General features: G+C 36.7%; 1 protein-coding gene across 1 annotated transcript in view; it reads right to left on the bottom strand.

The window, feature by feature from the left end:
* The window catches only part of LOC6052525 (tyrosine-protein kinase Drl), a 134,172-nt gene that overhangs the window by 67,572 nt on the left and 49,179 nt on the right, over positions 1-17,421 (bottom strand). The window contains exons 3-4 of the mRNA XM_038264752.1: positions 13,958-14,195; positions 6,688-6,856 (exon numbers count right to left, since the gene is read on the bottom strand). Of these exons, the coding sequence (XP_038120680.1) occupies positions 6,688-6,856; positions 13,958-14,195 (407 nt within the window). The remainder of the gene's footprint in view (positions 1-6,687; positions 6,857-13,957; positions 14,196-17,421) is intronic.

The following is a 17,421-nucleotide window of genomic DNA, read 5'->3' on the forward strand; positions in this document are numbered from 1 at the left end:
AGAGGAAGGGGCTAGTTGATCTCTGTCTAGTCTGTGCCGGAATTGAGATGACCAGAGGGTTGTTGACTTGTCCGGAAAATGAAGACCCTGCTGGTTTCGTCCTTTTATGGTTACGAGGTCTGTAGTACAAGAATTAATTTACAGTATGAATTCTATGCGAGACATCAATTTAATAGTTTTAAAAACCACTCTTATTTGATTTTAAGGATAAGTTGAAGTGTAATTTAGAACATCCAAGTTCAAGCTGTCTTAAAATCTCAAGAAACGAAATATTACAACTAGGTTAGTATGTTTTTTTAAATTGTTGTATCAACGAGACTATTTATAGCAAAGTATATCTTTATTGCAGGGGTGAATTAAAACAAATACAAATTTTGAAGGTCTGTATTAAGATTCAGAGTGCTCCGAACTTCAATGTTATTTATTCCAAAACGTGTGCAAGGATCTGGACTAAACGCCCTTGATGTTGTAAATAAACGTTGTATCACATTTCAAACGAAATGTCCTGCTACGTCCAATCGAACTCATATTTGGGTCATTTCATATGAAATGACACACCACTCGAAACAGAATATACTTACTTTACTTTTTACTTTTACTGCTCGTACAACCTCCGGGTCATGAGCTGTCTCCAGATGCGCTGCCACTGGACTCGGTCCTGGGCTGCTACTCTCCAATTCCGCTGCGGAACTCCCACACTTTCCAGATCTTCCTCCACTTGGTTCAACCACCGTGCACGTTGCGCCCCCCTCCGCCGCGTTCCAGCCGGCTCCGAATTAAACACCAACTTCACCGGATTGATAGTCTGGTTCGGTTGGCGCGCATCCAGCGCGTCCGGCATTCTTGCGACGTGTCCGGCCCACCGGATTCGGCCAGCCTTGGCGACCTTCCGAATACTTGGCTTGCCGTAGAGTTGCGCCAGCTCGTGGTTCATCCTTCTCCTCCATACAGTGTTCTCACGCACGCCGCCAAAGATCGTCCTAAGCACTCGTCGCTCGAAAACTTCAAGCGCTTGCAGATCCTCCTCGAGCATCGTCCACGTCTCGTGCCCGTAGAGGACGACGGGTCTTATCAGCGTTTCGTACATGGTACACTTTGTACGCCGGGAAAGGTGACCAGACCGTAAGGTCTTGTGGAGTCCGTAGTAGGCACGACTACCGGTGATGATGCGCCTTCGAATTTCTCTGCTGCAGTTGTTGTCCGACGTAACCAACGATCCGAGGTACACAAACTCCTCCACAACCTCGAACTCGTCGCCATCGATCGTCACGCTCGGTCCTATCCGAGTCCTAAGGGACTCGGTTCCTCCTGCCAGCAGATACTTCGTCTTCGCAACATTCACCTTCAATCCAACCTTATCCGCTTCCCGCTTCAATTCGGTGTACCGCCTGGCCACCTCCTCGAACGTTCTGCCGACAATGTCCATGTCGTCGGCATAGCAGATGAACTGGCTGGATCGGTTGATAGTCGTGCCCCGCATGTTGAAGCCCGCCCGCCTCATAACACCTTCAAGCCCTATGTTGAAACAGAGGCCGGAGATACCGTCGCCTTGTCGCAGTCCCTTGCGCGATTCGATCGGGTCGGACATCGCTCCCGAAATCTTCACGCTGCACCGCGCCCCGTCCATCGTCGAAACAGAATATACTGCACGGAGAAAAAAGAGTTCCCAAAATCGTGAACAAGCGTTCATGAAAATGGGAGCGTAGAACAAAGTGTTCAAATCCCATGGTACGATTTTGAAAAACGTACCATGAAATTTGAACACTTTGTTCATTCGTTGAACGCTTGTTCACGATTTTGGGAACTCTTTTTTCTCCGTGTGACATGTAAGAATCCGTATTTCAGCAAAATCCCCATCTTTTATGACGCCTTAACTTTTTTGAAAAATCGCATTATTTTTTCCAACAATCACATTCGGATGGAAAGTTTAGCGTGTAATCTAAAAGTACTTATGTGAAATGTTGATAAAAGGCAATTTTTTTTAATTATGACTTTTTATAAGTTTTATAATTTATAATTTTCAACAAAAATGTCATTTAATGTTATTGTGCAGTCTTGTCCTTCTTTTAAAACATATTTTTACTTTTTGACGAAGAACTTTCGTCTTAGGGCTCTGAACAGGATAACAATCCAAAATCTCATGAAGTGAAATAAAACGCCTGAAGATGAAACACCCTTTCCCATCTCGGGACGTGCTTGATTTGACCATTGCCATTGATTGCTGAGTTACCACGGTATGGAGGAAGCAAAATATTATTATTCGAGAACATCCATGGGAGATTTATACGTAGAAAGTTGTGTTTCACCTCCCTAAATGAAAATATGTTCAATTCAAAATATTCTAACGATGAAAATTGAGTTATTCAGAAAAAAATCCATGTAAAGTGCCAATCCATGCTTTTCAAATTCAGGAAAAAAGAGACGAACTCACTACCTCTGATTACTAAACCTATTTGTTACCACTAAGCTAGCAGTACAGACATGTAAATGGATGATTCAAAGTCAATGAAGTTTAGCTAGCCTACTGAGGTCTTATCAAAGGAATATGTTGAAGTTCTGAACTGGGTTCTCGGTTCGTTTCAAAAAGGCCTACTGAACGAACGTTTCTTAGAGACGAGTGTTCGTTCTCAGAGCTGTTATTTTTCGTGTTGCTTGGTAAACTTGAACGAACGGAGAACCCGTTCAAAAGCATGACTGAAAATAAGTGATAAAAACTATTACAAAAAGTGGGAATTTTGGAAAACGTTGAGAATTGATCGTTTTTAAGTAAAAATCGAATGATGTAATTTCACGAAAAACTAATTAACAATTAATCGAAAATTTTAAAAACTACCAGAAAAAAAACAAATATTACGTGGTCACTTCAAGTTGATTGAATTAAAATAAAAATAATGTTCCACAATTTCAATACACAACAATTGTTCAAAAATATATTTAACGTGGCTTTTGGTATAAACTGTAATATGTCACTTTTTTCCTTAGTTTATTTGTGTGTCATTTTAATCGTGTAAGAAAGGGGTGCTGAAAGTTTAAGAATGATGCGCAAAATTTGAGGCCACATGAGCGTGCAAATCAAATGTGGAAAATTATTCTTTAAAAATATTGTGTCATTTACATCTATCCGGGTTTTTCGACCCGCCGCGCGCATAAATGGGAAAATGACGAAAACTGGAAAAAATCAACTTTTTCCACTAAAACTGCCCCAACCTAAAATACATGTTTGGATACCAATATCTTCGTAATTGAAAAATGCAACTTTTTTTGATTTTTTTTTCGATTTCATCATTTTCCCGTTTCCGCGCGGCGCGTTGGAAAAACCTGGATTTTAATTTCAAAAAATCATATCTCGGAATATTGAAAACAAAACTTTACCATCAATTTTCCGAAGAATCTGATAAAAAATTTCAGACATAGGCTCTTTGGTCCCGAGACCTTTAAAAGAGCATTTTAATTTTTCATTTGATGCTAGGCTAGATATTGGCAACTTCTAACTATTTTTCCTTAAAACCATATCTAATATCCTTTCGTTTGCGCCCAAGACAGCTCGGTTGAAATGGTGCGGAGTTATGATTTTTTGAAAAAAATGTGGTTTTTGCAAAAATCGACGAAAATGGCAATTTTTTCGACCACCCTAACACGGCGTAGGTCACCCTAATGGCAAAACAAAAAAAAAATATGGGTCTTATAATTTTGAGCCCGATCTGAGAACTTTTTTTTCGAATGATGCTGTTTTCATGGAGAATTGCTGTGTAACGCTAACAAAAACATCAATTAGGTAAATATTTTTTGGACTTTATTTTCATTTCAATATTAGAGAGCAGTTTTCTTTAAAAAGCTTTCATGGTTGTTAAACTTTTGTGGCAAACATTATTTCAAAATATCTATAAAGTAAAAAAAACGGAATTCAATTGAATATGCCTGCGTTTACATTGATGTTTTAAATTGTAAACAAAAACCTTTCACAACGAGTGACATTAATTTTCTTAAATGTAATGGCGTTGTTCTGTTTTAAATAATGCAACTATTGATTAATCGCATATGATTTTAAATGATTTATCAACAATTATTCCTTCGAATTCAATGACAATCTTTCTGCCTAGATGAGATGGTATACTCAGATTCGTAATTCAAATCCCGAGGTGGAAGATTCAAAGTGAAAAATAAATATGATTGATATTTAAATTTATATGAAATATAAATAGCTTTGTTGTAATTTTAACAGTTACTTATTTGAGTTAAATTTGTACGTTTTATAACTCATTTCCAAACGTAATGACAATTTTGACGAAAATTACTTTTTTCACTCACACATGTGAAAATTTATCAATAAGTTTGTGAACAAAATATTTGTGTCGTATGATCGGATTAAAGAAATATGGATAAATTATGAATTTTATATAAGGCTGATGCAATTTTTTTTTTTGTTTTTGTTTCTCGGCCCTGGTCAGTGACGAGGGGGTGGGGTCGAAGAAATAAAGAAAATATAAAAATTTAAATAACATTCCAACGCCCAAGGCTCCAAAAAAGTTGGAACGGTAAATTCAACTCGATATTTCTCGGGCATAACTCAACCAATCAAGTTGATTCTTCTTTCCAGTGATTTGTTAGGATGTCTAGATGATTCTAGAACTTTGCAGAATTTAATTTGATCAAATCTGTAATTTTTGCGATCAAAAACATCGTTCCAACTTTTTTTTTCGCGTGTAAAAAAAAAATCGCCAAAAATTCCGCCTAGGCAGTCTTTTTAAAAAAGGTGGAACGATGTTTTCGGTCGCAGAAATTACAGATTTGTTCAATTCAAGTTCTGCAGAATTTTAGGATCATCTAGACATTCTTACAAATCACTGGAATCAAAAATCGTCCCAATTGATTGAGTAATGCTCGAGAACCAGCGAGTTGAAGTTACCGTTCCACCTTTTTTGGGAGGCTTGGGCGTCCGTGTAAGTTGGAAATGCGTTGGGCGTTCCAGTGATAATAAACCATAGTCCATTTTACACTAGTTTAGTTGTTTTGCGAGGGCCCACTAATTGAACATTAATTTTCACTTTTTATTTAGGTTAAGGATCTTGGGATTGTAATTCTGTCAGTTTTAAAAAATTTTGGTGACATTTACATAAAACAAAACTTACAAATAAAATTTGTATTTGTAATTTGTATTTGTGACCAAAACTTTAAATAAAATTTGTACTAGCCTGAACAAAAAATAAAAAAGGTAGGTCAAAGGGCCGGGTCCGGTGGTTTAGTGGTTAGCGTGGTAGCCTCTTAATCCCAGTATGGCCTGGGTTCAATCCCAGACGGACTCGGTGGCATTTTTCGAGACGAGATTTGCCTGACCACGCCTTCTATCGGATGGGGAAGTAAAACGTCGGTCCATTTGCGTTAAAGAGGTTTTTGGTGACTCACCACACATAACCTTCGGACGCCTAGAAATGAGTAGAAACTTGCAACAGAGACTACAAAAGACCCGGGGGTCGTTAAAGTGGATTACTTTGCTTTTTTTTTAGGTCAAAGGGCCCTTTTCCATCATCATTTGAAAGGGAACTCTGGTGTACAAAAATGTTGAAATATCAAAGAAATTACTGTTTGCAAAAAATATGAATAAATTAATAAAAATAAACTGATTTGCGTAACCACTAAGAATTAGCCCATATCTAATAACTCTCAAGTATGATGGCTTTCGGTTGAATGGATGCTTGTGCCTAACATCAGGATACAACGAATGGTAACACATGCTCAAACATGGACTTGATTTGCCTGTGGCTTGAAATGAGCGGTAAGAGCCAGGGAGTGGATGTAGATTGTAGATGTGTCACTTGTTGTTGTGAAATTTCCAGTTTCCCATCGTTAGCAGCACCATCAACGGGCGATGATTTGGGTCACAGTAAGATTGGACTATGGAAATGAGATTCACTGTTGCTGTTGTGTTGTTAGCATATCGTTAAAAATTATGAAACTAGTGATTTAATGCGTTAAATAGTCAAATTTCTATAACAATGTACGCTTAGAAAATTTAACCATCGTAATAATTATCATTTTTGTGTCTGATATTTGACTTTCTTACATTTTTCAAATGTAAAATCAGAATCTTAAGGTTCAAACACGTTGGGCAAATGGATTCAAAAGCAACCTTAAAGAGCAAATGAACCGCACAATGGAATCACGACTTTCCTTCCATTACCCCTTCATTAATCAGGCAATCACTTCCAATTGTGTTGCTCTCCCAGAACGTGTAAGGAAACCGTGACTGCTTGAAGGAAGGAAGGAAGTCAGTGCAATGAACATAGGGCATTGGAGAAGAAAGTGGAAAAAAAACTTGCAATGCTGAGATAAATTGTAGCATCTTGTTCTTTTTTTTTTTTTGGGTGGTGTGATAGCAATTTTGTACTTTCTGTAAAAAAAATCATTATCTTATAAAATTCTTCTTATTCTTATTTGGTTCGTCGTTTTATAAGCATTTATACTGATTTTTTTTTCAAGTTTGTTCACAAAAGTTGTCCTGATAAGCCAAGGGATACTTCCACCAAGGTCTTCGCTTCCTTCAAAAGTCGGGTAAGGTACAGAGTGGTACGGTAATAAATGTATGCACGCTCGCTGAACTTAACTGTTGTTCAACCGGTGTACACAGAGAGCTGCATACATTCAGGGGCAAAAGCAACAACACAACTCCAAACTCAAGTCATTACTCACTGTAGCGAATCCTGGCGAATCTGCTTGCGGGCCCGCACGTACATGGCGCTGGCGATGAGTCCCACCACGAGGACGAGCCCGAGGGCACAGGCGGCGGCACCCAGCAGGGCCGGTCCCTGCGGGGGTGCAATCTCCGCGGCCGGCATGCGCTGGCGGGGCGGGTAGACACCTAAATAAGACGAAAGAAGAACGAGAATACATGTATTATTTGAGAAAAAGACTTGGCACGTGTGGTTAACCTGTTGAAGGATTCTGTTGTAGTATTAAAGAAACTTCCAAATTCCAAATTTTCTATGTTATTAATCTTTGAATCTAGAAAATCATTGAAATTCGAAGTAATACTTTAAATAATAGTTTAGTTCCAGTACCTGTCATATAAACTTATTTTAAGTAAAAGTCACCTTAAATTTTCAAGACTGACAGGGTTCTAAAGTACAAACCAAGATCCTTAACCTAAATAAAAAGTGAAAATTAATGTTCAATTAGTGGGTCCTCGCGAGAAAGTTCGTTCGTACCACAAGAAGCGCGGTAGCATGTTTTATAAAACCACCCAAAAACAACACAAATTAATAAAAACGAGCCAAGAAAGCACTCACACACAATCTATCACGGAAGCTTTTTTCGTTGGAGCATATTTTCCCCGCAAAATTAAATAAAGAAGCTCCTTTCCCAGGCAGAGTGCATTAACTGTTGCTTTTCTTTGCAGTTCAGTTGTTGTTGGTTGCGGTGGTGGTTATCTTTTCGAGAAGTTTTAGGCTCGTTATCAGGAAGCGTGTCGAGCGAAATGGTTTTTCCTGGCAGCAGGAGACTGAAGGGTGGGTGGTGGAAATTTCAAAGTGGTAAACAACGAAATTAATTTGATGCTTCTTCGCGTTGTGGTTTTTGCACCGGAGCCTGTTTCGGCAGGAGGAGATTGCGGCGGTGAGCCCTCGATAAAGTGGTTATCACTTTTTGAAAGTCGTTTTCATAAAATTTGCAAATAATGTCGATGGTTTGTTTGGCGGGTTTGTTCGGTGGAAGCTTGGTTGGTGTACTTGTGAAGTGTTTTTTGATTATTTTCACCAAGGGTACACAAAGTTGCCAGAAATTATCGTTCCCTTAACTTGGTTTGGAGAACTCTCATTCCACAAGAAAATAAAATAACCCTTTTTTCCTGTGATAATCCAGTGATATTTAATTCAAAGGTACAAAAAAATATAATGATTACATAACATTGAAATATGTTTAGAGATTTGTTTTGAAAAGTGTTTTAAATGTCCTCAATCCATGCGTGACTCGTTTTTGCAACAATAATTTTATTATAAGCACAGAAAATAAAATCATGGTAATATTACATCTGAGAAGGGGTACATCTTTTATGTCAGAAAAAATGTGTAATTTTACCTCTGAAAATGTGTAATTTTACCACTATTCTGGTGTAATGTCGCTTTTTTAGTCTAAATTGAGGTAAAATTACATCATAAAAGAGGTAATTTTAACCTTCCAAAATTACACCTTCCAAATTTACACAATTTTTTACTGTGAGGGACTGAGCTTGGGAAAGCAAAAAAAGTAGTCAAAAAGCTGCGTGTAAGTAGCCTGAGTGTAAAATTTTTTTTGCGTTATTTTATAAAATTTCATGTAATATTACTCCCTTTAATATGTATCCCATCAGTATGCACAGTAAAAAAATCATGGTAAAATTACATCTAAAAAGCGGTACATCTTTTATGTAAGAAAAAAGGTTTAATTTCACCCCTAATACTGTGTAAATTGACATCTGGCAGACGCTAGGAAAAAATATCTGTAATCCCAAAAAAATCAAACCGGCGATAATTATATCTAGTTTACTAAGTCCGCGCCTCAACCCGCACGGCCACTGGAAAGGGGTACATCTTTTATAACAGAAAAAATGTGTAATTTTCTATCTAAAACTGTGTGAATTCACCTCTTTTTCACTGTAATGCCACTTGCCAATTGTAGACTACACAGCTAAAAAAGTAATAATCCAGCTGCGTGTAAAAGGCCTGGGTGTAAAATAAATATTGCATTATTTTATGCAATTTTATGTAATTTTACACCCTAAAATATGTAGCCCATCAGTATGGGAAACCTACTTGACCGAAATGTCAAGCTCATATATGCGTTTATCCTTACAGCGTTTCATCAGCACCATGGCCGAGTGGACTAAGGAGCCAGTCCTCACTGTTGGTGCTGGGTTTGATTCCCGTCGGTTGTTACTTTTTTTTTTGCAAAAAATGTACATGCAGTGTGTAATATTAAGTGTTTGTTTTGACGAAGATGATGTGCATGCTTTTGCATGCGATTTTACCATCGGATTTTTTGCTGTGTATAATTAGAACTATTCAGAAAAAAGATACGCTCTTTTAAAAATACCAATTTCTTTTTTAAGCTTTTTTTATACTAGAAGTTGAATTCCCAAAATACGTAATTTTTAAATTTCGAATTTTCATATATGTTTTATGGGACTCAAAGATTCATCATTTAGCTAAAGTACATAATTGTGCAAAATCTGGATTCAGATATGTTTGAAAAATATTGAAGGTGTGGTCAAAAATGGTTCTAAAAAGTATGTTTAATATCAAGTTAAAATTTGCACTCGAAAATCCCTTTACCGGAATTTTTAAAAAGTAAACTGTTTTGAAGTTTACTTTTATGTTAAAATTGTCGGAAATTGTAACATTTTTGGGTATTTTTCAATAATTTATGAAGGATAAAGTATTTTTAAAAAGATTCCTATAATTTTCTTTTCTGAAGCAACAAAAATCTGATAATTAGTTTCTTAGTAACAGCCTCACTATGAATTAAAATCTATGAAAATGTTTTTTTTTCTAAGTGTAACATACACAGAAAAAACAAGTAGAATTTTGGAATTTAGAAAATTTGGTAGGTTGAATATAACCTCTTTTTATAGTAATATTACATAGACAATTTGTAAAAATGTGAACCTGATGAAAATTTATCAAAATCTGAAGAAAATTTACCAGTTTCTGATGCAATGTTACACATTTTTTTGACATAAAATCTGTCGTCATTTCCTGATGAACATTACCATAATTTTATATCTTTGTTATTAGCCTGTAATTTTTAACTAATAGTATTTCGAAAAATATTGGTTTGAATTCCAATGTTGAAAACAGAAAATGAAACAGAAACTTGTGTGAAATTTTCTGATCTATTGAATATAAAAAATATCAAAATTTTAAAATTTTGAAATCATGAAAATTATCAATTTTAAGACCTTTTGAAAAGTTATGCTTGACTTTTAATTTTTGCTATTATTTCTGTTAAATGGATCTGAAAATTTCACAATAAATAATATCGTTTAACATTGAAAATCAAACCAAAATTTTCCGAAGTATCATCAGTTGACAACTTCAGGCTGATCAGGAAAAAAATCATTTGCTTAGATTCACATTATCTGTGATGCTGTATATTAGAAATTAAATGTAAAAAAAATACAAATATAAAAGTTGCGAAATAATGTTCAAAAATTTAGAGAACTATTCCATTCGAAATCATTTTTTTTTAATTTTGCTTAAAACCACCTTTTAAAGTAAAAATATTCAACATATTTATTTATGTAAAGCCCGAAAAATCAAGAGGCAAAAACCATGATTTTTAAAAAAATTAATAGAAATATAATTTTAATCAACTGAAAATCATTTAAAATGCATTTTCCTGCATTTATAATCATATTAAGCATATTTGAACTCCTTTAAAAATATATTGAATTTCTATGAAACACCAACGCGAACAAAAAAATATGTGAATTTAAAGATAATTTGAAAACTAATGATTGCAAAATAACTTAACTGGTGTAGAATGCATTACAAATCAGTTTTTTCATCCAAATTTTGAAACATTGGCGTGTAATTTCAGAGTCGAGGGGTATAGACTTCAAAAAATATTTGCAACGGCCTTTATCATATTCTTTCATAAAAATGCCTTTTTCATTTACTACATCTGGAAAGGAGTACATCTTTGTTTTTAAGTGTAATTTTACCTGTATGTACCTGTAAATGTGTATTTTTAACACTTTTATGGTTTAACGTCACTTTTTCAATCTGAATTGAGATAAATTTACAACACAAAATAGGTAATATTCAACCATCTAAAATAACAGCTTCAAAATTTACACAATTTTACACTGTGTAAGGGTGGTTAATAAAAAATACGTTTCTTATTAATGGCGCTTATGTCACAGAGTAATATAAAAGAATAATTTGAAAAATCTAAAATCTGTAATACATTCCAAACTCGATTACCTATCCAAAGCCTCAATCATCCGGAATTTCGATTGTTCGAAGTTCGATTATCCGAATCTTTGTATGGGACTTCGGATAATCGAATCACGAACAAGCGATGAAAATGCACATGGGACATTTATGCGATCAGGGGCAGTTTAGGTTTGATATATAAGCACAACAGTCAAAAACAAGACAACGAAGAAAAAATGTCTTAATTCAATTATCCAAAGTTTTGATTATTTGAAGTTATTTTTTCTGATGCATTCGGTTAATCGAGTCTGGACTGTATTTCAGGTAACATTACTGTTTGGTTACTTGGATATATGTGGGAAACAGTGAACTTCCTCAAAAAAAATTAAACAATATTTCGATTGTAAATTAAGTTTTACATTTTAAACTGAAGTCAAAAACTAAATTTGGATTTTTTTTTCTAACGCAAAATTTCTTAAATCATTTCATCTCGGCGGCTACATTTTGGTCCGTGCTTCTTGCTTCATATCTGAAAAAAAGTGAAAAAATAGATTTTCAAACTATTTGGTACCATTTTTGCATGGACAGCTGTCAAAATTTTATATGGCATCGAAAGGTGAACAAAAGACACACATTTTCTTCTTTGATCATTGAGAAGCTAATACAAAAATTGAGCCAAGCAAAAAAAAAATACAAATAAAATCCATTTTCGGTTTGGATTCAAAATTGCTCTTGAGTTGTAAAAACACGTTTTGATATTTTTAACACATGAAATAATTACACATTATAGAGCAACTTTTCATTCAAATATATTTAGTGCAAAATATTTTTCCCTGTTAGTCCACGTTTACGAATTCCATCACGCCATCCGATTTGTTTTCTAAATTGCCATGCAAGTGCAGAAAACCCGCTGCATTAACCATTTCCAATCAACTGGCACAAATTGCAAAATGAATAGAATCCATACAAAATCCGCCCGTTTCGCACAAGTGTGTCTCAACGCGTGTGATTGCGCGTATCTGTTTGCGTATCATCGTTGGGGGTAAAACTTTCCCACGCACCACCAACGGGAAAAGCTGATCTAATATTGATATCATCGACGCTGCTGCTGGGTTGGAAATGTTAAACGATCTGGCTTGATCCCCTTTTTTGCCTATCTAGAGAGTGAGTTTTTGGATGAGTGTGTGTGTGGGAGAGGGATTGACACATTGAGAATAAAAAATAATACTGCAAGCACACACGTACAAAACTGAGCACGAAGAAGCAGGACAAAGAAAAAACATACATTTCGATTCCATTTCCATTTCAAATGATGACATGTGTGTCGGTTGGTGTGTGAATTTGCAGAATGGGTGGCCATTTTCCAAGGCCAGCCAAAAGGGGGTGGCAATGTAGGTTCCAGCCAACACAGGGGGATAGGTGTTTTCTCCATTCAAAACGATAAGCTATCAGAAATGGAAATTGTGTTGCGACGTGCAACGAGAGCGTCTAGGTTAGGGTTCATCCAAATTTTTAAAGGTTTAATTGGTTTAGGAATAGTGAAAAGAAGTTTTAAAAGAAGTAAGTATTGAGAAGTAAGAAGTAAGAAGTAAGAAGTTAGAAGTAAGAAGTAAGAAGTAAGAAGTAAGAAGTAAGAAGTAAGAAGTAAGAAGTAAGAAGTAAGAAGTAAGAAGTAAGAAGTAAGAAGTAAGAAGTAAGAAGTAAGAAGTAAGAAGTAAGAAGTAAGAAGTAAGTAAGAAGTAAGTAAGAAGTAAGTAAGAAGTAAGTAAGAAGTAAGAAGTAAGAAGTAAGAAGTAAGAAGTAAGAAGTAAGAAGTAAGAAGTAAGAAGTAAGAAGTAAGAAGTAAGAAGTAAGAAGTAAGAAGTAAGAAGTAAGAAACCAAAAAAGGAAGTAAGAAGTTTGAAATTTGAAGTTGTGTGTTAAAAGTTACAGGACAACCCTAGCGCTCACCCTGGTTCTCATCGAACAGAAATAAAGATAATGAAGTGGAAAGTGCTAGGTTGAAAAACGGAAATCGTTGCGGGCGTGTGTGACATCTGTTGGCAGCACAGAAATATCGATCGATTTGAGCGAGAGGAGGGACGAGGAAAAGGTCCTGGTTTGCCTCGTGATGTCTTGGAGGGTGTCCACTTGAGATCGGAAGTCGAACACTTTAATATTTTGTTTCAAATGTTCTAGAAACCAAAGTTATTGAAATTATTTTCATTGCTCTAATTGTTATGTCGTTTTGTTGTTCCAATTGTTCCGATTGATCTGTTGTTTCGATTATTCCAATTGTTACGGTTGTTCCTACTGTTCCAATTGTTCCGATTGTTCCAACTGCTCCGATTGTTCCGATTTTTCCGGTTGTTCCAATTGTTCCGGTTGTTCCGGTTGTTTCGGTAATTCCAATTGTTCCGACTGCCCCGATTGTTCCGAATGTTCCGGTTGTTCCTATTGTTCCAATAGTTCCGATTGTTCCAACTGCTCCGATTGTTCCAACTGCTCCGATTGTTCCGATTGTTCAGGTTGTTCCGGTTTATCCATTTGTTCCGGTTGTTCCAATTGTTCCAGTTGTTCCAATTGTTCTAATTGTTCCGATTGTTCCGATTTTTCTGGATGTTCCAATTGTTCCGATTGTTCCGATTGTTCCGGTTGTTCTAATTGTTCTAACTGTTCCGATTGTTCCGGTTGTTCCGGTTGTTCCGGTTGTGCCGGTTGTTCCGATTGTTATGTTGTTCTGTTGTTCTGTTGTTCTGTTGTTCTGTTGTTCTGTTGTTCTGTTGTTCTGTTGTTCTGTTGTTCTGTTGTTCTGTTGTTCTGTTGTTCTGTTGTTCTGTTGTTCTGTTGTTCTGTTGTTCTGTTGTTCTGTTGTTCTGTTGTTCTGTTGTTCTGTTGTTCTGTTAAAAATTCAGAATTTTTCTAATGTTTCGCCACCCTGTTGACGTTCCCCTCCACCATTCGTCACCCCCCTTCGCTTCACTGAAGAGCAATTTGCATGCATTTCATGCGGACAGGTCCTGTTAGTGCAGGTCGTCCCCAGTCCACACCGGCAAAGTGACAGCACTCACCTTTAATGCAAATTTTATTTCGCCTGATAATCAATTTTGTATCGTTTTGCTTGGGTGGGCCCTCGACGCGCAGGTGAATCCCGACCGGAACCTCCTTCGTCACGTTGCCGGAGCACACCAGATGAACCGTAAACGTCTCGACCGCCATCGGGATGATGCCACTGCTCGGGATGTTCAGCTCCGGGTGCTGCAGGGCGCCCTCGTCGTCGTCGTAGTGCACCGAGATGGTGTAAGGAAGCTGTTCCGGGAAGAAACGGACGAAGCATGAGTTGATTGTGAATGCATATGTGTGAAGGAATTTGTTTGTGTGTGTTGAAGCCCTGCTGACCGATCGAGACAAATTTGAACTGCAAATTGGGAAATGTGTTCGGAAAACAAGATTAATTGAACACTCTTCATCGGGGAAAATTTCTTGGGATTTTGTATACATGTATGACATGATGAATAAGAAAAACAAATCAAGATTGTTTGTGCTTTTAGTTCAAATAAAACCATTTCGTGACTTTGAATACAATTTGGAAGCCAGAAGCTGATGATGTTGAACAAACGTCGTTCAGGTGAACAACGATTGTTCAGTTTATTAACAATTGTACAGTTGAACAACATGTGTTCGGTTGAACAACGATTGTTCAGTTGAACAACGATTGTTCAGTTGAACAACGGTTGTTCAGTTGAACAACAATTGTCTAGTTGAACAACGATTGTTTAGTTGAACAACGATTGTTCAGTTGAACAACGATTGTTCAGTTGAACAACGAATGTTCAGTTGAACAACGATCGTTCAGTTGAACAATTGTTGTTCTAGTGACTTTCCAGGCTCATCTAGTTGATGATGTTGATTTTGATGCAAATTTCAACCGCTTCATCGTGCCAGCCTCCGTCAGTTCAAAAACTCGAAACTGCAAGAATAATTACAAATCAAATTACAGCCGTCACCGGCACAAAAAGCCAAATTGAGTCAAGTCATCAACTAGCGTGGAGTTGTTTAAAACCAGTTCGCCTCAACAAACGCTACACGAACAACAACGCCAGCAAGTCAAAGTTCAAAACTCGAAATCCAGTTAGCGAAAAAGGCAAAGTAAGTTTGCCGGCAGAGTTGCCGCCATCCCACTAATTCGAGCCCTTTTCCAAAAGCAGCAGATTTTCCATTTTTCATACCCCATTTGCCTTCGCAGATAAAGGCGCCGCCACCATCTTTTCCAAGGCGGATCGTCACTTTGCGCCGGCGAGAAGGAAATGAATTTAAAATCTCTGCAAAATTAATTAACAACTTAACCCCCATCAACCGAGATCGCACAAATTGCGATCCACGCGCTGAGTGGATTATATCTCTCGGAGCTTTTAGTTTTGCAAACATCCGAAAAACAGAGTTTCCGGGTGGAAGGGGAGAAGGAGACTGGGGAAATAGTTTGGTGGAAATCTGTCGTAAGGGAAGAAGGTTGGGATGGGAAAACTATTAAGGACGAGAACCCTCTTGCCAAACATCGGTATTCGGTATTTGGTCTCGTTTTAATTGAATTAGCCAGGACTTTCGGGGCCAATTTGAGCGATGCTAATGGGAAAGGTATGGTCAAAATAAGTTAGGAGGGGAATGGAGTATATTAAATGGCTACTCAACTATTCATTAGGTGACTGGGAGTGAAATTGCAAGGGGAAATTTGTTAATTCGAGCTAAAATTTTAATAAAAATTTGAAAGGGGTGAAAGATGTTGCCAAACAGGACCCTTGGACAGGTTATCAAGATCAATAATCGACACACAATCCCCAAAATCCAAAAAAAACCAATACATTATTGTGGCCAATTACCGCACGTAATGATGACTTCCCCACCAATTTATGACCCGCTGACCTGCTGTAGCCAACCCCAGCCGGCAGTGCAAACAGAAAACCCGTTGGCCAAAAAGAGGCCTCTCCACGCTTTGGCTCTTTTCACGTTCACCGGCCAGTTGGTTGATTCGTTCAAATATAGGTCTTTCCGTAATAATTCATCCTTTACCGTGGCGGGGCCACATGAGTCCCAGAGCACCCCGAAAAAGCTCTTCCACGAGAGTGAAAAGCTCCACAAATAGTAATTCCACGCCTGCCACATTCATTTTCCGGGGCTTTTCAAGAGGTAGTAGCTTCACGGAACGGAGTTTGTAGCGAATTCGGGGATGGGTCCATGCATCATGTTGAGAAACTGAGGGGGCAAAGGCCGGGTTTTGTGTGCCCACGTAGAATGTATTGGATCATCAGGTTGGTAGTTCAACGTTTGCTATTTCAAGGCGGGACAGTAGCTGGCATGAAATGGGTGGCATATTGTCCTTAATTTTTTTTTTAATTAACAAGTGAACAATTCTCTCAGAATTCGGTAATTAGATTTTTTTTTGTATTTTTTAATCCGGCTGAAACTTTTTTGGTGCCTTCGGTATGCCCAAAGAAGCCATTTTGCATCATTAGTTTGTCCATATAATTTTCCATACAAATTTGGAAGCTGTCCATACAAAAATGATGTATGAAAATTCAAAAATCTGTATCTTTTGAAGGAATTTTTGATCGATTTGGTGTCTTCGGCAAAGTTGTAGGTATGGATATGAACTACACTGAAAAAAATGATACACGGTAAAAAAATTTGGTGATTTTTAATTTAACTTTTTGTCACTAAAACTTGAATTGCAAAAAACACTATTTTTATTTTTTCTGAAATGTTTTAGGGGATATAAAATGCCAACTTTACAGAAATTTTTAGGTCGTGCAAAAAATCTTTGACCGAGTTATGAATTTTTGAACCAATACTGATTTTTCAAAAAATCGAAATATTGATCGCAAAATTTTGTCAACTTTATTTTTCGATGTAAAATCAAATTTGCAATCAAAAAGTACAGTAGTAAAATTTTGATAAAGTTCACCTTTTTCTAGTTATAACCATTTTTAGCTAACTTTTTTGAAAATAGTCGCAGTTTTTCATTTTTTGAAAAAAATATTTTTGAAGAGCTGAGAAAATTCTCTATATTTAGCTTTTTTGAACTTTGTTGATACGACCCCTAGTTGCTAAGAGATTGCCATGCAAAGGTTTAAAAACAGGAAAATTGATGTTTTCTAAGTCTCACCCAAACAACCCACCATTTTCTAACGTCGATATCTCAGCAACTGAAGGTCGGATTTACAATGTTAAAATATGAAACTATCGTGAAATTTTCCGATCTTTCGAAAACAATAATATTGAATTTTTTACCCTTTTGGAATGTTAGTCTTGATTTAAAAATTTTGAAGTTATTGTTTTCGAAAAGATCGGAAAATTTCACGAATGTTTCATGTTTTAATATTGTAAATCGGACCATTAGTTGCTGAGATATCGACGTTAGAAAATGGTGAGTTTTTTGGGTGGGACATCAAATTCCATCAATTTTCCTGCTTTTAAGGGTGCACAGCAACCAAGGAAATTGTTGTCTTCTTATTCCAAATTTGTCAAGCTTACGGACACA

Source organism: Culex quinquefasciatus, chromosome 3 (assembly GCF_015732765.1).
Source record: "Culex quinquefasciatus strain JHB chromosome 3, VPISU_Cqui_1.0_pri_paternal, whole genome shotgun sequence".
Taxonomy (NCBI): Eukaryota; Metazoa; Arthropoda; class Insecta; order Diptera; family Culicidae; genus Culex; species Culex quinquefasciatus.